General features: G+C 46.8%; 2 protein-coding genes across 3 annotated transcripts in view; one reads left to right on the forward strand and one right to left on the reverse strand.

Annotated features, from left to right (window-relative positions):
• NEK6 (NIMA related kinase 6) overlaps positions 1-2,741 on the forward strand; it is a 42,829-nt gene extending 40,088 nt beyond the window's left edge. For both annotated transcript variants that reach the window (XM_063174340.1, XM_063174338.1), the window contains exon 10: positions 1,731-2,741. In XM_063174340.1, the coding sequence (XP_063030410.1) occupies positions 1,731-1,841 (111 nt within the window). In that variant the 3' untranslated portion in view covers positions 1,842-2,741. The remainder of the gene's footprint in view (positions 1-1,730) is intronic.
• A 1,473-nt stretch (positions 2,742-4,214) lies between these two features.
• Positions 4,215-22,960, reverse strand: PSMB7 (proteasome 20S subunit beta 7). The gene is made up of 8 exons (XM_063174341.1): positions 22,853-22,960; positions 22,550-22,643; positions 22,285-22,382; positions 21,835-21,975; positions 21,199-21,314; positions 15,323-15,381; positions 4,864-5,015; positions 4,215-4,383 (listed from the first exon to the last, which is right to left on the reverse strand). Exons 1-8 carry the CDS (start codon positions 22,912-22,914, stop codon positions 4,272-4,274), a joined length of 834 nt encoding a protein of 277 aa, XP_063030411.1. The 5' UTR covers positions 22,915-22,960; the 3' UTR covers positions 4,215-4,271.
• Positions 22,961-27,159: the final 4,199 nt, after the last annotated feature.

Below are 27,159 nucleotides of genomic sequence, written 5' to 3' on the forward strand. Positions count from 1 at the left end.
GCTGTGCTGCTGCAGCTTGCATTTCAGGATATGCCTGTTGGCAGCAGGAATTAGTGTAAGTTGACAGATGTGTTTCCTGTCTTTACAATTACTGTCTGTTTGCTTCCCTCTGGCAGTGCTAAAGAGTGTGTGGAGTGCAGTGATACAGTCGGGGTGAGAAGGATGGTTTAGAGCTCAAAGGCGCCGGGTCCCAGAGAACTGCAGATGGTTCATGCACTATTAACAGGATGCTGGGGAGGCTGTGCCTGTGGCTGCAGCTCCTCAGCTGCTGCTGGTGCTCACTGGAACAGCACAAACAGGGAATTAGAACAGGGCTCCAGCACCAACAGCATCCAGCGTGTACTTCCTTGGAACAAGAAAGAGGAATAAGGCAGTGTTTTTTAAGCTTTAGTTTCCTTTCAGGGATGTTCCTCTCCTCTGTGGCTTTTTGTGCCTCACCAGTCCACATCCTCCTGTGAGTAACTGCATGCTGCTGGAAGCAGGAGGAGATGCTGGGATCCAGCCAGGGTTGGTTTGCTATATTGGGAACAGATTTGCTGGTAACTGGAGATGCTGATCCAGGCTCAGCCTGTGGTTCCTGTAGGGGCTGGTGAATGCCTGTGAGGACAGAACTGCCCGGGCTGTGTCTCAGTGCTGCAGGCACAGGGAGCACAGCTCCTGTTCGGACAAATAGCACAGGCCCTGGGCAGAGCTCTAGGAGCATTTTCAGCTGTTGGTGGGAGTTTTGTGGTCAGGGCCGATTCGTGTTCAGTCTTTGGAGTGTCAGGGTTGTGAAGGCTGCAGTGTCCCTGCCCTGAGCTGGTCAGTCACCAGAGAATGGGGCAGGGCCAGGCAGCAGGTCTGGGCTGGGAGCAAGGGCTGGCCCAGCTCCATCCAGAGCTGGAATCCTCGGGTTCGTTAATGCAGCTGAAGCCGAGTGCTTGATGGCTCTATGGCCACGCTTTTAATTACCGGTGAAATAATTGGCACTGTGGCTACTGGGAGGATGTGAGAAGATCAGAGGCTCAAGGCTGTTTTTCCTGGTGCCTCAGGGGTACCAGCAGCTTTCAGTGTCTGTATAATTAAAAGCTACAATCTTTCATGTGCACAATAAAGAGGGCTGGGAGGTGGGGACACTCCAGCCCTTCTGCATTTTATTTATTAGACATAATCAATGACCAGTTTCTCTTCCTCATACAGGTTTTTTAGGAAGCACCAGGGTCTCATAGCTGTGTCCAGTAGCTTGGGATCCACAAGTGCTGGTCAGACTCTTCATGCTGAAGGCTGGAGTTTAGTGCTGGGTGCTGGGGATGGTGCAGGAAGGGCAACACAACTGCAGTTCCTGACAGCTCTGCTCAGGCTCCCCCTTTCCTCACTTCCCTTTCACTGGCAGGTCCCTCCACACCTCCCACCTCAGTCACAGCTTGGAAGCGATCTCGGGTTTCCTTCCTTCCTTTGTGTTCTGCTTGTGCCACAGTGCCTCCCTCTGTCCCATGCTCTCCCCAGCGCTGGGTGCATAGACTGGGTCCTCCTTTGGGATGTAAAATATTCTGAGGTTGAGGAAGATTTAAGTCTTGAGTGAAGATTTGGTGGGAAGGATTCTTCCTGGCTCTTTGGAGGTGGGACACACAGACACAAGACAGACACATGCCTGGACTCTGCCCAGCAGCAGAGGTTCCCCTCTCCTGCTTCCCACAGCCCTTCCAGGAATGCAGAGGCTTCACTCATGTGCCTGTCCTGCTCTCTTGCAGCTGCGGGAGCTGGTGAGCATGTGCATCTACCCCGACCCAGACCAGAGGCCCGACATCAGCTACGTGCACCAGATAGCCAAACAAATGCACGTGTGGACCTCGAGCACATGAGCCAGAGCCGGCACAGCTCAGTCTTACTTGAATTCTTTTTCTCAGCTGAACGCGACTGGTGCCAGGTCACACAGGTGGGAGGTTGAGCACTCGCAGCAGAGGCTCCATCATTTGCAGGTTATTTGACAAGGACTCTTACAGGTGGTTGTGCTTTAACGTGAAGATTCTGTGAGGTATTGCAAGTGATTCTTTTTTTTATTTTTAAGGCAAATAATGTTACGGATGTAGATCATTTAAGGGTCCTTTCTTAAAACTGTTGTGTGTAATCTAGGATAGCAGCTACTACCGAGGGCTCAGCGTTTGCCAGACCTTCTATCTTAACTGTAATGTGAAATATTGAAATAATTCCTTCAGCGAAATCACTTTATACTAATGTAAGGATTACCATAGATTTTGTGTAATTTGTATAACTGCTACTTTGCCTCTTCTGCAAATGGTTACTAGCAAACTCAGTTTTTACTTGGCATATTTTAAAGCAGCCATTTATGTTTTTATTAATTTCCTCCTCTTCAGACTTAGGAACTGGGAAGCATTGGGGGGGTGGGAAACCCTTTTGTTTCATGATTTCTTTTTTTTTAATTGAAAACTTAAGAGTATTTTGCTGATGCATTTCTCTGTCAGAGATGAGTTAAACATGAGCCTGGGGAAAAGAAGATAAACATGCCAAGCAAACCCATACACCAGCCTTGCTCCTGCTCCTTTCCCTCATTTTTCCCTTTTGGAATGGTTCTTCACCTCCAGGTTCCTGTTTAAAACCAGTGTTTATCAAAGCCAACTCAGTTTTGGTGCAGAGACTTTGACACGTTCAATAGTACATCGGGTACTATCGGTGGAACTTCAGCAGTGTTTTAAACACTTGGAAAATTTTAAAAAAATAAATGAAATGCTTTGTGTATGGAATTCTGCATAGGATCAGCCCCTTCTCTCAAACTGTGAAAGCTCATTACAGAATGTGAATGTTTATAAAAATCTCAACATGATCTGAAGGAGTCATCGTCTTTAACTGCATGAAAATTGTCAACCAGCTAAATTCATTCATTGAATCAATGACTTGTTTCCTTACTGCCAATGGAAATACTCACTGCCTTAGAACAGCCGTGGATTCACGTTCCAGTGTCTCCATTCCATGTGCCTGTCAGGAGCAGCAGGGCTGTGCTCCAGAGGAACCCCTCGAGCCTGTGCTGCTCCCGTGCCCTGCCACGTGGGACAGGGGCTCGTGCCAATCTATACATTTGTGTGAGGCAGTTCAAATGCAGCCTGTGCCTGGTTTGTTTTTTTAAAGAAAGCTTACAATCTTTAACTTTTTTGAACTAAGATTAGGGTTAGGGGGTTACATACATATATATGCTTTTAGTGGATTTTTTTAACCTACCTTTCTTTACTTAAAGGAAAACTGCAGTGCCATCTTCAACTACTTCCTGTAAAATTTGGGAATATTTGGATAGGGTACCAAGAAAAGCCATTAATTGCTGTGAATATGGTTGGTATCATTAATGGAAGATGCCACTTACTGAGGCTTCTCAGCAGAAAGTTGAGGCTGCTGCTTTTGGGAGAGATGTGGGAAATTTAAATCAGCAGGAGAATGTCATGGAGGCACCAAATTGCTCCCACCATTTCCATGCCAACCAGCTTGGTTATTTATACCAGCTCTTTCAGCACTTGCCAGAGTTCAGCCTGAACCTCTCTGGTTCCACTGCAGCTTTCCTTGGAGCCATGGCTTCCAGGGAAGCTCAGCTCAAATACGAGTATCTGGAGAAGTCTGGTCACTTTCTTGCTACATGAAAATTTGTAGTGCTTATAAAGAAATGTATTTCAAAAGGTAATTTTTTGCAACTGTGCCTTTTTAGATAAATAAAAAAAAATTATTTCCAAAATAAACATCTTTGTTTAAAAAACAAAAAAGTCCAGTATTAAGGTCCAAGTGGAGGTGAATAACAAGACAATCAGACTTGAAAGGATGCTGGATGTGCCCTGCATATACAGCAAAGAGGGAAGCAGTAACAGCACCAGCCCCTGATGACCAGTGAGAGATACCCTGCAGTGAGGTAGGAGAGCAGTGTCTGTTGGAGGGGGCAAGGGCAGCAATTCAGAACCACAAATGCTCACTGTTTTCTTACATTCTATTAAATCAAAACTTATCAAATTAGACTTCTGCAGAGCAGTTTTACTCCTGCTGTTTTTGTTCCTGGAGTGAGGTAACAAAGCAGCTCCTTTTCTGCCCCCAGTGCCAGGTGGTGCCTGGAGGGGAGCACAGCTCTCACCTGCTCATTCCCCTTCGGGTCAGTCCCAGAGCCCTTCAGGGCTGCTCGAGCCTCACCTGCTCTAAAGGAGGAAGGGAAAAGCAGCAGCAACAGCACCAGGTACAGACACACAGACAGTGGGCAGAGCCTCTTTATTCTGTACCAGCTGCTCTCTGAGCACCCACCAGGCTCAGGATGTGTCCATGGTTTGCACGGTCTCATCCACCACCTCGAGCTCCAGGTGTGCCACATGCTCTGTGAGAACAGCAGTTGTTCCTTTTTCACACTTGTACCTACCAAATCTAGTAAAGAAATGGGGAAAAATTAGTCTTGAAGATGGTACAGAGGAAAACTTGCATTTAAAATTTTAGAACTGATCAGCTTTAGACATTTCCTGTAAAAGTCCAAAGTAAAGAAGCTGTGCTTACTGCAAAATCTGTACTGACTGCAATAACTGACAGAGTTTCAGATAAACCAGCACTGCAGGAAACTGCTCACAAAAACACTGCCACATAACTGAAGGGGTTGTTATTGAAATCAGTGGGCTCTCAAAGTGGGGAGAGACATTTGTGCTAAAAACCAAAGAACAAGAATTTACTTATTTTGCAACTCTAGAATCATTCCACCAATGTATTTGCCTCTGTTCAGCTGCTGCTACAGCTGCTCCTTTGCACTGTGCAGTTCAAAGCTCTACAGCCAGGGAACACTGACAGAACTGGCATTACTGCAAACAGGCCCTGCCAGGCGGAGCAGGGACCCCACAGAGCTCCAGCCCCACTCACCTGTCCCCCTTCCTGTTGGCCACGTCGAAGGGCCGCAGGAAGTCCAGCTTGCTCTTGCTGATGACGCAGATGTCGATGTTGCTGCCCGAGCCCAGGTCGTTGTAGATGCCGGCGGCGATGGCGTCCCGCACCAGCTGCTTGGCCTCCTCCTCCTGGGAAGGGAAAAGCTGTCACTGCCCCCGTGCTGGCTTCTCCCAGGACTCTGTGTCCCTGTGCCTGTGGAGGCTGAGCTTGGAACAATAGATGATACACCAACCCTCCACTCACCTGCACTGCAGTCAAAATGCTGAGATTGTTACGTTTGTACCACTGAAGTGAAACAAAAGAGGAACTTTTGCTACATAATGGATCTAACTAAGACACAGTTACCAGTTAAAAGGAACCCCTGTGCAACAGTGCCCGTATTACACAACAGCAGTCAGGAGTATCTAAGAAACATTTCAAAGTCATCAAAATATCCATTAGACTATTACAGCAGATCTGTAAGATCACATTCCCCCCTCAGCAGTACCACATGCCTGGTGCTGCTGTGGAGGCCTGGGGAGCACTGATGGGGCCGGCAGCCTCTCCAGCAGCACTGGCTCCCCCTGCAGCTCCCGGGCAGGGCTGGGGCTATTCCAAACCAGCAAAGTACCACACTCAGCTCAGGGCCATCAGCAACCATCTGACATGGCCTCAGCTCCTGCTGTAACCTTTCGTGATGTATCATTTTAAATTGTGTCAAAGGACATGTTCTCGCTGCCAGAGCCCCTCAGCCCAGCCCTGCACCCTTCCCATGGCACCACAGGCCTTGGAGAGCCCTGCCCAGCAAGGGGACATCCTGCACCCTCAGCTCCACTGAGCCTGTGCCCGCCACCTGGCCAAGGGGTCAGAATGCAAGGAAAACATATAAATATGTATATGGACATATGCACACACCATATACATACACAAATCTTTTCAGTAGCCTAGAAAGTACAAACCACAGAATGTGGACCCCTTACTTTCTCTCAAAGGTGTGTTACTTAAAAACTAGAGCTGCCTATTCCAGTACACAAACAGTAAGGCTGGCACACATCCATGGACACACAGGTGTGGACTCATCCCCAGGTTGAGCAGCAGTGGCTGCTCAGCTCACCCAGCAGATCCTGCTGGAATGCTGAGGCTGCCAGGCTCCCCCCTCACTGCTTTGCTGCTATTTCACACCTTGGAATAATCTTCTGCCACCAGACACCAGGAACAAGAGATGAGGTCAACGCTGAATTTGATAAATGCACCAGCTGTGAAAATGCCTCATTTTCACAGCCAGTGTGTGCCAGCAGCAGTGCCAGGGGCTGCAGTGCCAGGGGCTGCAGTGCCAGGGGCTGCAGTGCCAGGGGCTGCAGTGCCAGGGGCTGCAGTGCCAGGGGCCTCAGCCCTGACTGCAGCTGCTCCAGCCCCGAGTGTGGCTCAAGGAGCCCAGACCTCCTGCCTGCCCTGCACTCCCTGCTGCCCCTCTGGACAGTGGCAATGGCAGCATTCCTGTGCCAACAGCCATGGCAGCAGGGCACAGCCTCCACCAAACTACAGAAACAGCAGCAATTCTTACTTCACTCCCAGTCTCACAACTATTACTCTTTATAAAAAATAATAAATTGAATTATGCTTCCTACCGAGCTGACTAGAACAATACAGCCACGCTGCAAAAATAATTCCTGTACCTTTCCTTCCGTGTTTTGGGCAATAAAATCCTGATAAGCAAGTAATTCTTCACTTAACTGACATAAGACTGTCAATAATTTGTCGCAGACAAAGGTTATTTTAGTACTATAGTGAAATAAACCAAAGAAGTATGTGTAGGTCTAAGAACTAAGTGGTAGCAAAAGCAGAGTAATTTTAAGCTATATGAGGGTTAGGTGTAAGAAAAGCAGCTTAGGAAAACTACAGCAGATAGGTGGAGTTTGGTCCACTCCTCCTTTTAATTGCATCCTTTTAAGTCAACACTGCAAACCTCACAGACTCCTCTAATTTAAATCTGATTTGCTTGAAAAATGAACTCTATCATATTATCAAAATAGTTCAAAAAATACCTAATAAAGTGCAGTTGGAAGAGCTGAGCTGTAACTGCACTGAGGCAGGCACCGCACAGAGAGCCCAGGCTGTAACCTCAGCTCCTTCACTGACACAGTACAGCTCAGGCTGTGAACATGGAATAATTGTCATTAGAAAACCCTGCCTCAGTGCTGCTTCCTGCTCCTCTTCTGACAATTTACAAAGCTGAACAGAAGAGCCACAAGAAAAACCCCAAGTATTCCTTACAGAGATCCTGCACGGAGTTCAGCAAGGACTGCTACTTACAGTCACAAAATAAGGGGTTAGCAGGAAAGTGCTGACACAGTCTCAAGTCCAGGGCCCTCAATGAGTCACTATAATAATTAATCTTAAAAAACCCTAAAAGTTCAGAGTATATAAAAGGAGCACTTCGTGCTTTATGGTTGCAAAGACCAAGCTAACTGGGAATATCCTCCTCTGGGGCCCCCAGCGCTCCTTAAATGAGATTACAGCCGAGTGATGGAGTGCACGGCGAGGCCGCGGTGACAAGCAGCACTTTATGGGGTGATCTGTCTGTCCCCATCCCAGAGCCCACCATGTCTCCCCTGGCTCCAATGTGCAGCTCCATTTACCCGCGCCTGACAAACGGCAGCGCTGCCATGGTCAGCGCGGAGCTGGGGACAGCTTCATTACACTGACCACGGCCCTGCAGGGCCTGCCTGAGGAGCAGGGCAGCAAAGGCTAAAATAAATAACTCAGCACAGAAGGCTCATCTGAAACGCCGTTTGATAAATTATTTATAACGCAGACAATTGTCTGCATTTAATATTGGCGCTACTGGTAGCATCTTTAAAAGATGATTTATGTGTTGTAATGCCATTAAGCTTTATATGGGCCCACTGCTGGCTATAAAGTCTGCTGAGATTTAGAGAATGAGTTTTAAACTGTCACTGCAACATCACAGTAGATAGAGGCTGTATTAAATCTTTACTTTAAACCTGTTATCTGGAGAGTTGCAGTTTGCAGACACTCAGAGCTGATGGATTGCCTCTCACAGCTGCTGTGCCACGAGTCCCAAACAGCACCAAGGAGCAACTTTTACACATTATTCTTGTATATGACTTGGATCAACTTTCTCTGCTCACTTGAGCAATTTCCAAATTTCAAGTGCTACTGAAGGAAAAAAGAGACTTTCCTACAGGAGATGAGACTACTTCTACATTGTATTAATACTGTCTTCACTAATAACCTGTAAACAAGCTTATCATTATGCTCTAGCAGCAAAGGGAGCAGCTGGAATGGCTTTGTGAACACTATTTCCTCACATTTTGTAACTTCACAAGCAAGTTAAACAGGAGATGTTTTTTCCAGATTTTAAAATTTTAGAAATTTTTTTTTCTCTTACCAAAATAAAATTAATCCTTTCTGCAGGTCATCAGGATGCTGTTAGAGATGCAATACATTGTGCAGTTTTCCAAAGCAATTCTTAGAAAGATTTGAAATGCAATGCACAATCAGTACAATATCAACATAAACAAGTTTTTTTGTAAGAATAAACAAATGCAAATACTTACCATAATAGTCTTTTACAACGAGATTTTTTCAAATACTATCACATAAAAAGTTGATATTACTTAAAATGAGAATCCCCAAGACTTATGTGGGAAGCGAAGAAAAAAAATCAGAAGCTTCAGGAAGGACAATGGCAACAAAAAATAAATCGATAAAGGAGTGTTGGGAATTTGGGGGTAGAAAGCAAAACCTCTTGAAGGACATAAGCACCTAGAGCAGTATAATTAGAGTCTGGAAGAGAATCAGCAGTGTATGGGGAGTGAGGGGCTGGGGTGGAGATCAGTCTGTACCTGCAAGAGATGCTGAAGTCTGCTCTAAGTCCAAAGAGAACAAACCTGAGAAGCAAAGGACTTTCTGTTTCTGGTAAGGGGAGGCTGGAAGGCTCCAGCAGCAAGAACATATTTTGTTTGGCTGTCAGGAAAGGGGCTGCTATGTGTCCTTCAAACCACTCAGGTTTAACAAGTCTCCCCCCACCAAAAAAGAGCATTTCCAGTCCTGCCTTAGAATAAGGAATGACCAAGAATAAGGAACTTGTCTCTTTTAAATTTTTTTTTAATTAGACCTATGTGTTTTATGTTTGGATTCATTGTGACTGAAGTGTCAGTAAATGCTTATTTTTCTAACCATCTTCTGCTAAGAACTTTCAAATAAACTGCTCAGTGGTCCCTGGTAATTATTCTCAGAGATAACAGTTTTTTCCTGTTCTGAGGAAGCTGCCTGTGAGCGCAGGCTCATCCCCACCCCCTCTCTGATATCATACACCACCAGTATAATAAACCACGTTAATATTTCATACCAGGGTGAAATATGCTGGAGTATCAATTCAACATCTGCTGTCTTTAGGGTACTGGCGTCCCGCAGAGACACTTTCAATTTGTAATTGAGTTCTATACTGAATTAATCAGCAGTTTATCTTTTTTAGTAAAATAATGTCTTCCCCACTAACCTGGATTTACATTAACAATTTATGCCAAATTACCTGCCAAGACAAGAAACTTATATGATTCGGAACTACTATTCAATAACATTAGTTGCTGTATGTCATTCCCTACACGGGGATTAGCACAATCCATATTTCCGATGGCACAGAATTAAATTACAAGCTCTTCTCACAACTATGGGATTTCTTTTAACACTATTCCCATTCTCTGAACTAAGAATGATTACAAAAACTCATTCAATCCATCACTTAGTAAAGTTCATGGGATTTTAGGGAACCGATTCTCAAAATTGGAACTGGCTTAACAGCACCAGAGCTGTAAATCCTGCCAGGCTGCAGCTCCTCCTCTGGCCCCTCTGTGCTGCTCTGCAGTAACACACCAACCCTCAGCCACCCAGATATGCAAACCCTGCAAAACACTATGGTTAAAGTTACTTTATGTTACTGTATATAAAAAAAATAATATCAAGCAATAACATGTCTGGCTTCAAATAAAGCAAACTCTGCCCATCAGACCACTGCTTTACCTCTGACAAAAGGATGGAAGGGGATGAAGGTCAATGTTTTATTTGGAAAAGAAGCCTTGGGCCCTCTGGTAATATATCCTTCCTAACACACCAAAATGCTCCATAAAGGCCAGGCTGGCTCCCTCCTCCTCCTCCTCCCTGCTCCCTCCCAGCAATTGCCCTCAGCCCCACCGGCCTCGCCGCGGGAGCAGCGCTCGGGCTGCGTGCCATGTGAAATATCTTCCAGGACATTTTGCCTGTGTTCTGCAGTTATGGGAGATATACAAACTGGAACAATTTAAACTGGAACACCTGCTCCTGAGAAATGCATCAAAAATAATTACCTGTCCTCCCCCTACCCTGTGCAGTGAAATGATCCCTTAACACAGAGCCCTGCTTCTGGCCAGCTTGTCTACATTATTACGGACAAAGTTTAACTGTTACTTTCATAAAGGTGAAGAAATTGTTGCTCTTTGACATGCAGCAAGGCCCAATTTAAACAAAGGTAACATTTATTTCCCTTGATACAGTCTGCAATCAGCAAACTGGTAGGCAGCACTGCTGGGTATCTCTGGGATCTCAGACTGGTGCTGCCAGCAGTGTCCCCCTGACTTCAGCACACAAACCAGGCTTTCATTCCTTCAGAAAGCACCCCACAAAACACCTCTCCTGCAATCCCACCATGCCAGGGCATACCTAGCTGGCATATTCCAAATCAGCCCAGATTTCCTGTTTAACGCTAGTTCCACAAAGGAAATCGATCCACGGCGCAGTTCTGTGAAAGATGATGAAAACAGTACAAACTGTCCAACGTGTCAGGCAGAAACCAGGCTGCCACAGGATAATTGTGATCTAACCTAACAATAAGAAACAGGTATGATAAGCCTTTATTTTCTGGCTGACTGTATGCACTAAGACCTGATATTTACCCATGGAAATCCCTGTCTCCAGGAGACACGAACACAGCTATGTCAGGAAAGCTGAAAACTGCAGTGCCACAAGCTCTGGCAGCAAGGAGTGAAGATATGCCACTAACAGCCTCAGTTGCTGTCACTGGATAATGAAATACACAGGCACAGAAACACAAAGTCCTGATTTTTGCTCACCAAGTCAGATTTCGTCTCATCTCCCCCCCTCCATTTACTTAATTCCGTGTTTGACACCCACAGGGGTTCAAGTATCTCAGGCAGGCTCTCCAGCCTAACTCCCATAGTCTGGCTTGATCTCCATTGTCTGCTGCCAGAGTGGAGCCCACAAACCTCGCAGCAAGTGGTGACTGTCCTGCAGAGTCATTAAAGCAGCAGTGGCAGCTGCGGGATCGGCGCGGCTGCCACACCTGAGCCCAGAGCTGATCACCATCGCTAATGAACCGGGCTCATCTGCAGCCTGTCACTGCTCCCTCCCTGTCACACAGCACCAGGGCCACGGAGACAACTACTGCTGCACATCAGAGACTTGTGACAGAGCCCAAAAATAGCTCAGCATTGTTGTCACTAGTTCATAAACAAAAATAATTCTACCACATTGAGGGACAGGAAATGTAGGAAATGTGAGCACAGGAACATTTGAAGGATCTGTGTGTCAGCTGCTTAAAAATGGAAGAAAGTTACATGCTTTCATATTTTGTGCCTGATGCATTTTTTTACTGAAATTAGAGGTGCACAGCAAAAGCTGCATTAGGCTACTTTGCATTTTGATACTGCAAAGATCCCAGAGCACATGGAGCATCCTGAGGAAAGCTCTCTGTTCCTCAGCTACTTCACTTATGGCTTAGGGGCTACTCAGAAGTGCCTCAAAAACCTCTCCTCCCAAACGTGCCTGCCAAACTGCTCACCAGCTGGCTCCCAGCCCATGCAGGTCCCACCCAAACAGGTGAGCCAAAGCCCCCACTGCAGGCGGGTCACGGAGGCACACCAGGGGACAGCCAGCTGCAGCTTTTGGGACAGCACAGCTGCTGCAGCACCGAGAGGTCTGTGCTCCATGTGGAACACCCTCAGAACAGTCCTCCTCTTACTCATCTTTCTTACCCTCCAGGGTATTTTTGTTTTTATTCAGCACCACTTGATTTCCTGCCACACTTAAGAAATGGTCGAAATGACTGTAAGTATAATCTCACACCTTTGTGGTGATCTATCCTAGAAATAAATATCTGTCAGACTGTCTCCTATCTCCTGTCTTCCACCTGTTATTCTCCTAACTTGCTACTCCAAGATTTACTTTCTTTTCTTTGCAAAAGTTCTGTTTTCTGAGGCTTCTGATTCTCTTCCTTTTGGACCCTCTTTTTATTAAACCTGGTTGTTTTGATGAAATACAGAAAAGAAATGAACTTACAAGCAACCTTTCCTTGCTTAAACAAGAAGTCTACAACATAGCCCCACTGAGCATCAAGTAATTCTACAGACAAAATGCTTCTACTTTTCAAACACCAGAAATCAAATAGCAGAAGAAAATATATCCCCCTCCCCATCTCCTGAGGAATTCAACCACCACAGGATAGACAAATGCAGAATTCCAGCATTTAATACTGTACACTTTTTTCCCCAGCTCACAATGCTTTCCATATCCACTGACTCAAAGTATTTCTTTGCTATTGTTTAACACCAGAAGGCACAAATGCATTTACAAAATGACTGTAAGGTTTAAAACCAGTGGTGAGTCTATTGGAAGAAAAATTGGCTCCAACGAAAGATCTAAGCTGGAAACACTCCATTAGATGTGCTGTTCTTCCACTTACGTTTTTTAAAGCAGATCTATAGCTGCCCACATGACAGATTAATATTGTTCCACAGTAGTTAGGTGCTTGGCATTACATTTTTGAAGCATCTAGAGGCCTTCAGGGCTGAAAGTGTTCCCATCCTCAGCGATCTATAATGGTTCCTCCAGAGGCCAGCCCTCCTTCCCCACAAACAAACCCTGCCTCCATAAATCAGGCTCGCGAGTGGCACTCGGGGACGTCACCATCCATCTCCAGAGCTCCCCTGAAGGACGGGGGGGAAAGATCCTCTCCCAGCACTGCAGCCAGGGAAGGACCATCACAGCTGGCACTGACAAAGCATGTGCTACTGAAATCTGAAGACACACTAAGTCTATGGAAAAAAACACATCCTGCTGGTGTTAGCATGCCTCAGGCACTGGGAGAAGCTTCAGCAACTCATCTTCAAAAGGCAGAGAGCCAGGGCTCCAGAAACCTGCAAAAATTGGCTAAGCCTGCAGTCTTTTTTTATTTTATTATTTTTTTATTTTTTTTAGTTGAGCATCTTCAAAGTCTATGATTCTAACTGTAGGGCACAGCAGCTGCCACTGCAGATTTGATCCTCTCAGCTTTTGGCAGCTCTCAACTTGAAATTCTAGCAAAAGAATTTTTCAAGTTGCTATTATTGCCTGTCATGGATTTATAAATATTGTGCACTATCTGCTGTGGCATGGCTCTCCTGGGACACCAGTGCATGCCAAAAGCATAACAGAATGAAAAACAGTTCCTATTCTTCAAATAAATGCTAATTTTTTTAACTGTGCTCACACGATGCATTTGGTGATCAGCTTCAATAGTACAGAATATATATCAGAGGCAAAAAAGCTGATTGTCTTTTCCAGTAGTATTCAGCTGCTACTTTCATTAAGCTTGTTTAATTACATTCCAGATGCTAATTTGCAAGTTGATACCAGAGGGTGCAGGACAGTTTGCCTTTGAATCATTTTTCTGTGATGTGATGGTCTTGAAGCACACCACTACCCTCCAGTAGCCCTAGCAAGCTATTCTGACAATTAGTGCAAAAGAAAGGAGCATTGATCTTGACAGAAAAAAATAATAATTTTCTACCAATTTTATTAAATGAATCTCCAGCAATTTTATGTTCATTGCCATTTTGTAGCCAGTTTTATGTAAAATATGCATAGCATATTTCATATTTAATTTGGATTCATTTCAATAGAAATATTTGTTATTTTATTAATTAATTGAAAAAAAAATCCCACATCTGACTTGGAATGTAAATACAAACTCACAGCCATAACAGAATATGAGGAAGTGTTTGAGTACCATTGAACTTTACCATATAAAACTTTGCTGGTTTGGTTAATACAATTCCTGAACTGTTATCTAATAACAGATTACCCAGGAAAACCAAAGGAAGGGTTAAGGTGCATGCAAGTCTCAAAGATCTAAATATCTATTTCAACAAATTGGTAGGCTGCATTTCTACAGGCTTGTTATAAGTGACTATCTGCTGCCACTTATGGTTGTGTGTGAAGACAGTTTAATGAGGATGACCTTTCTAAATAGGAAAATTTAGAGATTTACAGGTTTTTGGTGCCTTTTTTGGTTGCTCTAGCACAAGAAATGACTTAAAATCTAAGCTTGAAAGCTAGCTGAGAATAAATGAAAACTTTAGTTGCACAGCACAGCTCTTTGCCATTTGTATCTTGGAAAGAGGAGTGCTGTGCTGGAGCTGCTGCTCCCAGGGACTGCAGTCCGTGTTTGCAGTGCATGGCACACATGCCAAGCGCACAGTCACACAGGAGGCTGCACAAGGAGACTCTCATTGCTGCAGCAGCACGAGGGCAGAGGGAAAAACAGAGCCTTCCTCTCTGTCTCGTGGCTCTGTCGGCCATCTGGTGTGAGGATCCTTCCCAGAGCCACCTGGGAGCCCACTAAACATACTCCAGTATTTCTGATAACAATTGTAAACACACTGCAGGCCAGAAGTCCAGCATCTTCACACGCTGCCCAAATCACAGCAATCCCGATCCCACTGTTGTCCCTAACTTTGCACACCTACAACTCTTGCTTAGGTACTGACAGGAGGTGCCAGGGATAACTGGAGAACTGCTTTATACTAATGCTGAAGCAATTAACTAATGGCAAACTTCTCAAAACAAGGTGGGGCAGTTGACTGCTTTTTTAAACATCTGCTGGAATTGCACACTGTGATTTGTCAGGAGATGTACAGGAGATCATCTCACATTTTAAACTTCATTTACCAGCTTTGTAGAGAAGAACTGAGGATTTATAGGACCATCACTGACCCACATCAGCTGCATTACAAAAATGAGGAGCATCTGAAGACTTTTAGATGCATTCTCTTTTCAAGACTGAGAGAGATGGATAGAAGGACAGAAAAACAAAAATATTGACTGTGCAAGGGCTGGTAAATTGCTTAAGTAAACTATAACCAGTAAGCTGTATGTTTTTAAAGCCTTCACCTACATTCAAATCACACATTCTCCCATACATATATACAGCTTCTTGCAAATTTATTTATTTTACCCGTTGATTTTTACAGCTTTGCAGAAAGCTGACATTAGTACATTTTAAGTGCAGCAACACCAGAGCATATTTACCTAATTTTAATAGTTTCAAACCTCCTAAATTCTTATGGTGATGAGGACTGCTGAGAGAAGAAAGGCTGAGGTTCAAAAAGCCAGGACTTACCTCCATGTCAGGTTTGTATTTATCTTCAAACACCGCCATGGCCGCGAGCGATCCAGAACCTGTGGGACAACACCAGGACAGCCCTTCAGCCAGTGCATTCAGGTTTGGCACTTTTTTAGAGAAAAATACACTGCATCTCATCAGCACAAACAAACCAAGCCCAGCACAGCTTCCTCTGCACGGTACAGTGTGTACACCAAGTGAGAACCCGATTCAATCCTGGGGTACAGCTCTGGGCACAGACTCAGCACAGGCCCATGCTGACTGCCTTTCCTCCTCACCATCCTCAACATAAGGTACAAAAGTGGGGTTAGAAACAGAGACTCAGGGGAATGCCACGGTTTGCAGTCCCCACTCCTCCATCCCTCCTGCCCCTCTTGGAGGGCTGCAGGAGAGAGGAGATGGCTCCAAGGCTGGGGATGAGCAGCCCAGCAGTGGGACAGGGCAGGGGCTGCTGCCACCAGCACATTTCCCCTGCAGTTAAACAGTTAATTGTGCTCCTGCTCTGTGCCATTATTTTTACAATAATGAGTAATAACAGCTGAACAAAGTGGCAGAGACAAAGGCAGAGTTTAACGTTCCCCTCCAGAAAGGACCAAGTACAAGTGCAGTGATGGAACAGGAGCCACCTCTGCCCAAAGCACCGTGACTGCAGCGTTATAAATGTGCTTTTTGTCACATTTATACACAAAAAGCAGGATGGTACTATTTGAAACTGTAAACTTGCTTTGTTCAGAAAGAGTGAGCCTTCAGGAAGATTTTCTTGTCTGTCGGTGGCCCTACCCATATTTCAGAGAGCACTACTTTTGGGGAGTGAATAAAGTTACCTGCAATTTTTTACTCCAATTAGAAGATTTTTTGGCATTTATTACTTTTTAACTTGTTTTGCATAGTGCTATCTGTTTAGCTGGGTCACAGAGAAAGCCATATTTCCTATTTAAAATGATTTGTGTATATCGCTTGACCACCTCAATGGTTTAGTGAAAGCAAAAGGCAGCGATTAAACAGTTTCAAATGAGGTGTCCTGCTGATTTTATCAAGTCTGCTGAATGTATAATGAAAAAGGAGAAGCTGACAGTGACACTGTTGAGAAAATACAGACTACCTTAGCTGAACCATTTAAGGAGGTCCAATTATAGATCAAATTTAAAGGGTTGAAACAGCAGATTTACAGACACAAATCAATGAACATGGTAATCCTGATGAATATGACAGATATTCCTGTTACAGAATATTGCTGTGGTTGAGGATCATTACCTTTACAGTACCAAATACATCACATCTAAAAGCAGTAGGACACTCTAAGTATGCACTTGTATTGCAGGCAATGACTATTCATTTACACCTTGGAGCAATACACAACTCCATTTTTTAAATGCTGAAACTGAGAATAAAGAAGATTTTAAAGCAACTAATAGCAAAACTGAACTGCTGATGCAAACAGCTGATATCACAGAACAAATCACAAAAAAAAGGAATTTTACTGACCCTTCAAACAAGGTCAAAATAAAGCATGTGCCAAAACAAATAAAGGAACCTGAACAATAAAACAATAATTCTTCTGGAATTATACAGGAATATTTCTAATAAGAGGGAAAAAAAATCTGGGCTATGGTCTCAAACCAAGCCCAAACATTCTTGCTATTCCCAAATGAAGGCCGACCATGAGCTGAGTGGGAAGCCTCAAAGCTGGAAACAACCCTGTTCTCGGGGAAAGGTTTACAAAATCAGAGTACAAAGACGAGAAAAAGTGCAAAAAAAAGAAAGCTCAAAATGTAATATCTGACCAAAATTACTACATTAGCTATTTACTTGGGGAAAAGTGATCTTAATTTCTTAAAACTTCTAGTGACAAATAAATAATTATTGACAACACAATTGCATACATGGCTCATGCTGAATTCCTCCAGCTCCTTTTAAGAAGTTCCCAAAAGAACTATGGGCAGGAAATCAGTAACTTAGAGACAAAAAACAGAAAAATGAAAAAGGCTGGCAGAATTTTGTGTTACAGTACATGAAATCCTTTATACATAAAGAATTACACTTAATTATTTATCTCACTATGTTACCGAGACACAAATAAATGCCAAATCTACTATCAACCTTAAATAAATAAATCCAGACAGTCCTATAATGTAAATTTTCAAAGAGTTGTTTAAAGTCTTAACTTAATTAAACCTACATGGAGACATTTACATCTGAAAACCAAGATCCTAAGGAGGTTCTAGCAGAACAGGAAGCTGGAACAGCTGAATAGACTTGCTTCATTTTTTCTCTGGTGCTTATAAATCCTGAAGAAGCTTACATTTCAAATTTCCCTCAGCAAAAGCCTCCCAGCACAGCCAAGCATCCCTGTCCCTGTCCCACCCCGCTGGCCTTCCAAACAGCCCCACAATGTTCCAGCCTCTCCAGCTGCCTCCTGAAAGCTGCACTGTGACAGGAGAGCGGGCAATAAAACTGGGAACTTAAGTAAACATTGCAAGCACGGTTTTCTTATTGCAGCTCCTATAAAAACACAGAAAACTTGGATATTAAGGGTCTATGGAGAACTTGTTTGTGTGTGGGGAAACAGCTGCTCTCTTGTCCGTGCACTCAGTGGCCACCAATAATTCATTTTTAACAAGCATGCTTTGCCTTTATGCAGAAACAAGCTTCACAATTCCCAAACATAAAGTCTGGAGAAGGATAAAATCCAAACACAGCAAAACACCATCCATTAACTTGGGATGGATTCCCCACCTCATACACACGGTGAGCCACTACCAGGTCACATTCAGCAGCAGCTCAACCCCAAATCCATTAAAACCTCCAGGAAAGCTGTGTGATAATGTGTAAAGGATAATTAGCAAAGTCATAATTTATTTGTATTATATAGCACTCAGGAAGAAATCCATTCAGATCTTTAAAATCCACTATCTTCTAAGAATGCTTACACTTAACATCAACTAAAAAATGCCATCTCAATTCCAAAGAATTTACTTTGCATATATTTGCAGTAAGCTACACTTCAGAACCAAATATTCAGGAAGCATTAATCTAATACCTACATACATAAAAATATTGACTGCAAACAAATTCTACAGAACTACAGAAGCTGAACTACTCTGAGGCAAATGCTTTTCAGTATGAACCAGGTAAGTTAGGAAATGATAAGAGAATTTACTGATCTCTTTTTTAAGTAACACTGGTGCTTTCCTGATTTTTGCCAACCAAGGTGTTAAATTTTCTGCATGCAACTCTAATAAAATGACTGTAAAAATTCCATCTGGTCTTCACTCAAGCAGTTGTGCCACTTCAGTACTGATTTTAAGTGAAAGATAATTATTGATACATAGCAAATTGCAGCTCACAATAATTTTCACTGTGAATTAGAACCGCAGGAACTTTTCTAAAGCAGGTGCACTGGATCTTTTCAGCAGAACCTTCACTGAAGACAAGTTCTCATTGCCAGGTACAGTCCATCTCCTCACCCAAGGACCTGTTTGCTGCCACAACAGAGGATGAGCTGAGCTTGGAGAGCAACACTGAGCACTTGCTCATCCATCACTGCCAAGGCTCCCTGACAGGGCATTTATTCACAGGCACTCATTGTTATTCAATTTGCTGCTCATCCCAGGTAAGAATTCCGTGATCTCGGCAGCCCCTTGGACTGGGATCATTTTTCAGCTGGCTCCTGGCTGGGGGCTGGCTCCCAGCAGTGGGAGTTCTTGCTCTGCAGCACGACACTGCCACTGCAATGAAGAGCTGATTTATGAATATGAAGCACCACTGGCACCAGGGGAGCAGCTCCGGCCACCAGAGACTCCTGAGCACTCCGCCTGCTTCCGAAAGCTCAACTACACACTTCAAGTGCTTTAATTTTATGCATGCATTTCATTATAAGCCTTGGCCAGAAGCTTTCCTAGACAAGCCAAGCAATCAGACAATCTTGCATCGTTTGCTGAAATCCAATTTTGTCCTTTGTCAGCATAAACAGTTTAATTTGATGTTCTCGCTCCTGAGTAAGCACTGTGTACCCTTTAAATCTCTCCTGCAAGGTGGGACACCACTGTCCATCCAGACAGACTGGCACACCAAAATAAAACTCAACTTCTCAACCACCTTTCCTATTTAATTTCCAGAAGTTAATTTGCCATACACACCTTCCCTGATTTAATAAACCGCCTTTTGAACGTTTGGGATAAAATATCCCAAAAACCAGTAGATTAGTCTAAGTAAGACTGAAATACATTTCCAACTATTATCTTAAATTTGACTTTTCATAGTTTTTCTGCTGTCTCGATTCTATCTTTCACCTATATGCATTACCTAATTTTTTATTAGAGCACCAGGGGTGGGAAGGTGAAGGACCCTGATGCTGAGAGGGGCTTTGTCTGACAGCGTGGCCAAAAAGAACCACACACACCTGGTACTGCCCGCAGCAAACTGAAGTTTAAGCTACACGGAACTGAACCCTCTGATATTCTACGGCCCCCTTGTTTGAACTTAAGCCTGCTACTGTGCTATTTTTGTGGAGGGAAAGAGGAGCTGCCAGCATTTCCTGACAGGCCGCGATGTAAAGCTTTTAAAACTGAGGCAGGAAAGCCAGAATGTGCGGAGAGCAGAGCGGTTCCCACAGCCCGGTTCGGCCCGGCTCCGCGGACCCACAGCCCCGTTTGGCCCGGTTCCCTGCAGCCCCATGGCCCCATTCGGCCCTGTTCCGCGGCCCCACAGCCCCGTTCTGCCCCGCTCGGGCCTGTTCCGCAGCCCCACAGCCCCGCTCGGGCCGGTTCCATGGACCCACAGCCCCGTTCAGGCCAGTTCCGCAGCCCCATAGCCCCGCTCGGGCCGGTTCCCTGCAGCCCCACAGCCCCGCTCGGGCCGGTTCCGCGGTTCCATGTCCCCGCTCGGGCCGGTTCCGCGGTTCCATGTCCCCGTTCGGGCCGGTTCCGCGGTTCCATGTCCCCGTTCGGGCCGGTTCCATAGCCCCGTTCTGCCCGCTCGGGCCGGTTCCCTGCAGCCCCATGGCCCCGCTCGGGCCGGTTCCCTGCAGCCCCATGGCCCCGCTCGGGCCGGTTCCCTGCAGCCCCATGTCCCCGCTCGGGCCGGTTCCGCAGCCCCACAGCCCTCACGGGCCCCGGTGACGTCACGCGGCAGGCCCGCCGTGCCCGGCCCGCCGGCGCCACCCAGCGGCCGCCGCAGCGCCCAGCCCGGCCCGGCCCGGCCCGGCGCTGACTGCGGGCGTTCATCAGCCCGGCCTCGCTACACCGCTACCCGCGAGAACAGGAACCTCCGCCGCCTCCTGAGCAGCTCTTCTAGCCAAAGATGCCAGCCAGAAACAGAAAATATTAATGAGAATCCATAAATGTGTATTTCCCCACCACAGAAGCAGCTGCACCAGGCACAGGCTGATTTGCTAATCTGACACAGTTGGTTTTCAGATTAGTTCTCTGATATATTTATTTGAACTTTTCCTTACACTTCCATGGCTCTATCAAACACAAGCTTCCTTTTAAAATAACCCAAGTCTTCCAAACAATACACAAGTTCCCCAAGTGAATTTGTACACGCCACGAGTTGGGACAACCTGCAAATCAAGTTTCTTAGGAATTTTTTTTTTTCTCTCAGCATGATTTTGGGAATCCCACAATTCTTGTGCTTTAAGGTGTGGAACACACAGAGCAACATTCCCAATATCAGTTTCCTGGCAGCTGAGCTTTACCCTAGCCCACGTATGTGAGGCAACAGAACAGTGCACCTGCCTTATAAACCCAGGCACAACTCTATCTTTGTGGTCTGATGCCCACCCAGCTCCCAGCACACAAAGGGCTCTAAGTGAAAGCCCTGTAGGTACCAGCGCGAGGCATTCCGTGCCCTGGCCCCGGAGCAGCACTCACCCATGGTGACGTAGGGCAGCTTGTCAGTGGATCCGTGGGGGTGGATGCTGTACAGGTGGGGGCCCGTCACGTCCACGCCCCCCAGCACCAGCGCGGCCCCGATGTAGCCCTGGTACCTGGGAGCAAGGTTTGTCTGTGAGTCTGGGGCTGCTCAACACCATACAGGGCTTGGGAACTGCTCCCCAGCCAGCGGGTGCAGCCCTGCACTGAACAGGCTGCGTTCACCAGCTGGCAGCAATAGAGTGAGAAATGTACTAAAATATGGCTTATTTCAGGGTCCAGCAGACTTTCTGAGGCAGTGATTCTATTGCAAACCACTCCCAGCTTTATAAGCCTGCACATTACTCTGTTACTGGTCCAGCCTTCTCACCACAAGGATACACAGCAGTTTTCATGGGTGGGATTATGTATTAAACTAATACCCTTCTACTTTTGTTGTGTGATTGCTGTGTAATTCTGTAAAACACCACAGACTCCATTTCTCTTCCATCTCAGTTAACAAGCCCAAGAAGCAAAGGGCAATTATGAAAGAAGTCCTGAAGTTATGACGGTGAAGCAGGCTGAGATAGGACACTCCTTAAGCATTATTTGGTGGTTCTACCAGCACAGGGGATGAACAAGAAACCCCCCAGTTACCTGAAGAGCATCTGCTTGAGCATTCTGTTGGCAGTGACCACTCGTGGGAGCCGGCCCGTGGACAGGGAGTGCAGCTCCAGGTTGGAGGAGATCAGCTGAGTGGTCATCTCGGTGTCTGCAGCTGTGCCCGCACCGCAGCAGCTGAGGAACATCATCAGCAAGTGAGGAAAAGGAGACAGAAACCTCCATGCTTCAGGCAACAAGCAGAAATTTTCTCATTGTAAAACTGAGGGAATTAAGTTCTCACACAGAGAGTGTGAAACAAGAGAGCCCGCTTAAGTGTAAATGGAATGCCATAAACCCCGAAGCTTTGCTAATAAAACATCATTTTGAAGCAGAGCTTAGTATTTGCTCTTAGTAAAGAACAACGCTAAAAGCCCCAGTACCAACAATACGCAATAACGTACCCAATAAACAATTTACTACCCAACAAAGCACTGTAACACTTACTAGATATTAGGGGAAATGAAGTGTATTTTGGAACAGTTCTTGTCAGCAACAACCATCCCCTCAGTTGCTCTCGTATCCGCTCCGAGGACGACGCCATCCTGCAGGAAGGGAGAATTATTCCCCAGGCCGCGACCTCCTCCGGGGGCAGCTATGGGGGCCGGGATGGAGCGGGCCGGGTCGGTACGGGCCGGGCACACCGGCGCTGACTCAGCAGCGCGGAGCCGCCGCCGCGGGCCCGGCCCGGCCTCGCCGCCGCCCGCCTTACCTTGAAGATGACGCCGGCGATGGTGGTGCCGGTCTTGCGCGGCGCGGGCACCCGCAGCCCCTTCTGGGTGAGCTCGGCCTCCAGCAGCGAGTTCCTGCAACACAGCGGGCGGTGGGGCCGGGCGGAACGGCGCCGCCTCCGCCGCCCGGCCCGGCCCCGCGCTTCCCCGGCCCCGTGCCGCTCCCCCCCGCCGGCCCCGCGGTCCCCTCCCGGCCCCGTGCCGCTCCCCCCCGCCGGCCCCGTGCCGCTCCCCCCCGCCGGCCCCGCGGTCCCCTCCCGGCCCCGTGCCGCTCCCGGCCTCACCGAGCGCAGTTGTCGAAGCTGAAGCCGCCGGCGGGCGCGCGCAGCACGGACACGGCCGCCATGTTCCGCCGGGCACGGGAGGAGCGGCGCGCGAGCGCTTCCGGGGCAGCGAAATGGCGGCGGGGCCGCGCGCTGAGGGGCGGGGCCTGGCGGGGCCGCGCGCTGAGGGGCGGGGCAGAGATGGGCGGGGCCTGACAGGGCGGGGCAGAGATGGGCGGGGCCGGGCGGGGCACGAAGCGGACCCAAAACCGTCCCGAAACCGACCCAAAACAGACCCCAAGTCGACCCCAAGCCGACGTGCTGGCAATGGAATGGTTCTGTGGCAAAAGAACCAACCAGCCAAACTAAAAACCAAACAAAAAACCATTTTCAAAATTGCAGGAGTTTTGCTGTATGTCGCTAAAATTAATTTAGTGCTTTCTGAATAAACTACATCCAGCGTCCAGTTTAACTTTCCTCCGGTGTCCCGAACCATTAAAGGAATGCTCAGATGTATCCACAGAGAGCAGAACTTCTGGAACATCTGCAGAAAGAATGCGCAAAAAGCAAGGCAGAGTGAGATTTTTCCAAAGTTCACACACATTTGCTTTCTAGATATTATAAGTGTCTGAAATTAAAAACCTCATTGATTAAAAAAACAAAGTGCCATTTGTTCAAAATATTAAATATTAATTATTTGACACCCTTTCTCTTGCAGGAAAATGAACCCAGGGTCCCCTGTGTCAAACCAGACCTGCATGTCTGCACTGTCCCTCCTAATTATTGAAAAATTAGTGTTCTCCATCAGGGTGTTCTCCAGATGAACAACAAAAATGGGATGGGTGGGCAAAGCTACTGGGCAATGTCTACTTTTCCCTCCAATGCTCAAAAACACTTGCCAATGGGAGAGAACAAAAACGGGGAAGAAATCCAAACCCCAGTGCCAGTCTTGCAGAAAAAAGCCACCAGACCAGGCAGGACCATCCTTCAAGTAAACACCCAGAGAACCTGTGCTCTGCACGCTCTTCTCCCCTCCTTTCAGCCCTTGGGTAACTGAAATCCCATGTTCTTGTGCACCAGTAAAGCTGGGAAACTGTCTGAGAGACAGAATATCCTGCTGCCAGATGCTCTTTTTTCATTCTAACACAGTTGTTTTTCTCTTCACTTGATAAAGTTAAAATAAACAGTCTCTGGGGTGAATTACAGGCATCAAAATTGGATTGGCACGTAAACTGTGGAGCAGTTGGTGGTGGGGAGTCTGGGGAAAAGGAAACAGCAGGTTTTAGCTAGAGGGGACAACAGCTTTATTTCCCTTTTGGTCCTTGACAACCAAGCAGATGTCCCACAATTATTGTTTTACCTTCCAGAGGCAGAGCCTCTCCCACCCTGCAGGTACGCAGGGCTGGCCCTTTGCAGACGTGCAGGTGCCTCTCCTCCCTGCTCCAGAGGCGCCCTGTGCTCCACCAGCCCCATCTACTGCAGGGAAACGCCTGCCTCAGGGTCTCACAGAGCCCTGTCTCTCCCCTGCTGCCCGGGATGCCTGTTTCCAGTGCCACTGATGGAGATACAACTGATGGTGTGAAGGATAAAATCTCTGATCGTCTGCCGTGGGCTTTCCCACACCTGCTGTATTTGTATAGCAAAGTATTGTACACAGCAATGCTGGTGTGGCTGCGGACAGCAGTGTCTGCTGATGTCCTCCAGAGCCCCTTGGTGTCCCCGAGGCCATGGAGGGTGACAGGAGGCGTCCCTGGGCACCCCCTCTGTCCCTGGGCACCCCCCCGTGCAGGGCTGGAGGATGCTGCTGTTCTGACAAGCTGGGCAAGTTCAAAAGTCCATAAGAAGAATAAACACTGGGACGGAGTGCCAGGTCCAATTAATTGTTAATGCTCTGATCCCATCTCTAAAAAAGTGCTGGTTATACATCTGGGAACACTCAGAGGGCTGCGCACCTCAGAGCTCACCTCAACTTGCTGCAGTGAACTGCACCCAAGCCTGAAAAATGCAAACTTTTCCCATTATATTTTTTTAAAGCAGTCCTGAAATCTGTTTCTAGCCTTAACAAAGCTGCAATCCAGGTTTGTCATTCTACAAGACATCTGACAGGGAAGTTAAATAGCGCCCCAGACACGTTTTTTAGAACTTGCTTGGGATGGGAGAATGTTTGGTGCTATCTCAGCAGGTGCTGAGCTCTGTCTGTGTGTCATGTACAGACTCCCAGGTATTTTGGTGCCTGCACTGACACCTGCCTGCTTTCCCACTTTTGTGTTCAGTGCTTTCTCAAAGTGTGAATGACAAATGACATCTTGAATTCTTGGACCTTTTGAAGACACGTTGGGTAACTTGGAACGTTGAACAGGATCTTCAGTATGGTTCTCCTCCTCGAAGCTTGCACCTGCTCTTGCAGTGTGAGAGGCAAACACGCTGTTGCAGGGTGACTACAGGAAATCACCAGCAGTTTTTTGCTCTCTAGAATGAAGGAGTTGGAAAAGCCAAGTCTTACAGGGTGAGGCTGGCCTCTGCACCACCAGCCCTGCCCAGGACAGGTTTTCATTAGAGCTGGTCAGAGGCAAAGCAAGCTGGCCAGGAGGGAGAGCCCTGGTGGTGCTCCTGGCCCTCACCAGGCTGTGCCTGGTGCCCATGCCAGCACACTCCTGGCTGGTGTGTGCTCCTGACCCCCAAACAGCAGCTCCTGCAATGTCCCAAGGTGAACTCGTGTCAGGAGTGCAGCCAGGCAGGGAGAGAAGGGCTGAACCGGAGAATGAATGCACCATGTGTCTCCCCTGCTCCAAACCGCTCTAATTTCAAACATCTCGCCTCAACAACGATCTGTTAACGAGCTGCAAGCCAAGGATCTGTCAGGAGAATTTCAATACAATTCTGACAGCATCAGAACTAGACAGACTCAAACTTTACCAACCTGTGGTTAAACCAAAGCTAATGGAGCGAGTGTTTGCCCAGGCAGGACAGAAGGTGAGCTTACTGGGATCCTCTTCATTGCAACTGAAACTCCCAAAAGCAGACTTATTTGACATGTTTAAATTCCTTAGAGGAAATGGAGTGTTGATTTGAGTCCAAGAGGATGCCCTCATTACTCTGAAATGGAAAGAAGACATTGGAGCAGACAAGAGGTGAGATGTGGAGGAACCTGCACAGAGCTCCTGAAGAGCCATTTTCTGAATGGGAGCAGGTTCTGGCAGGGGTGTAGATGTGAGAGCAGACTGTCTCCTTCCATGGGACAGGATGTCAGCAGAAGGCACCTGAGGGGGGATTCCCAGTCCAGGTTGGGAATGCACACCTGAGTTATCTGAGCTCCAAAGCTGTGGAGACCCCGGGCTCAGCTGGACACAACGTGCTTCCCCTTGCTCAGCATCTGTGCTCCTGTAAAGTGGTGAGGAACTGCTTCTGCCAGTTGTTTGTAGACCCTCCTGCCTGGTGGCTGGCGTGATGAAAGCCAGCAGAGATGGTTTCTCTGTGCCAGGCTCCTGCAGAGGAGGCTGGGCCATCTGCTGACTGCTCTGTTGTGTTTCTGGTGGCTGCAGCTCTGCTGCTGTGCAACAGCCACGGATGGAAAGTTTTAGCCTTTCATGTGAAAAACGGGAAAGACAGATGCAATCTGGGGCTGATATTGCTCTTGTATGTTTTCTCTCATCTCTCAGGAGCTCTCTTGCTGCTGCCTTTCCTCACTCTGAGCACCAGACTCCCCTTTTTACTCGATAAAGCGGGCACAGCCACTGTCCCCAAGTCCAGATCCCTGCTGAGGGTGTTCCTCAGGGCCTCCAGAGGACAGGAACATCTCCCCACGATGGCTCAGCCTGTGCACATTGACACCTCACAGAAATGACTGTTTACAGAGGTTTTCCTAGCTGTCATTCCAGGTTCAAGCAGATGCACAGTGGGTGTCTGGTTAAACCAGCAAACCCCCTTCATTAGAAAAGTATGGAAAAAAGGTATCAGAAAGATTTAGGGTTTCAAAGAGAATCAGAACCAAATGCCCTGTCTTGCTGGTAGGAGGATGGGAGATTTAGGAGTAGCTAGCTTGAGGAAAAAAGCAACACCTAAAAGATGAGTAATACAGGCAGCTCCTGTTTTTTCTATTAAGTTTCTGGGCTACACAGATTTGTAAATGATGGCACTAAAAAAGCAGCCCGAGCTCCCTGAAAGGCTCTGGAATATCAGCAGCTGATGTCCCACAGAGCAGGGACACAATTGGGTCTGTTCCTCCAGACAATACACCTGTCACTGGGAACAGAGAGCTGGCAATTAACGGGGAGGCTCTGTGCTGGGCTTTCATCCCACACAATGGCAAGGGCCTGCAAGAGTGAGAT

This window comes from Melospiza melodia, chromosome 22, assembly GCF_035770615.1.
Source record: "Melospiza melodia melodia isolate bMelMel2 chromosome 22, bMelMel2.pri, whole genome shotgun sequence".
Classification (NCBI taxonomy): Eukaryota; Metazoa; Chordata; class Aves; order Passeriformes; family Passerellidae; genus Melospiza; species Melospiza melodia.

Coding starts and splice junctions, on each gene's coding strand:
- PSMB7 (XM_063174341.1), bottom strand. CDS start 22,914: ATGGCGGCCGTGTCCGTGCTGCGCGCGCCCGCCGGCGGCTTCAGCTTC. Junction 5,016..15,322: donor AATACAAACCTGACATGGAG/GTAAGTCCTGGC, acceptor TTCCCTTCCCAG/GAGGAGGAGGCCAAGCAGCT. Junction 4,384..4,863: donor GCCAACAGGAAGGGGGACAG/GTGAGTGGGGCT, acceptor TTTCTTTACTAG/ATTTGGTAGGTACAAGTGTG.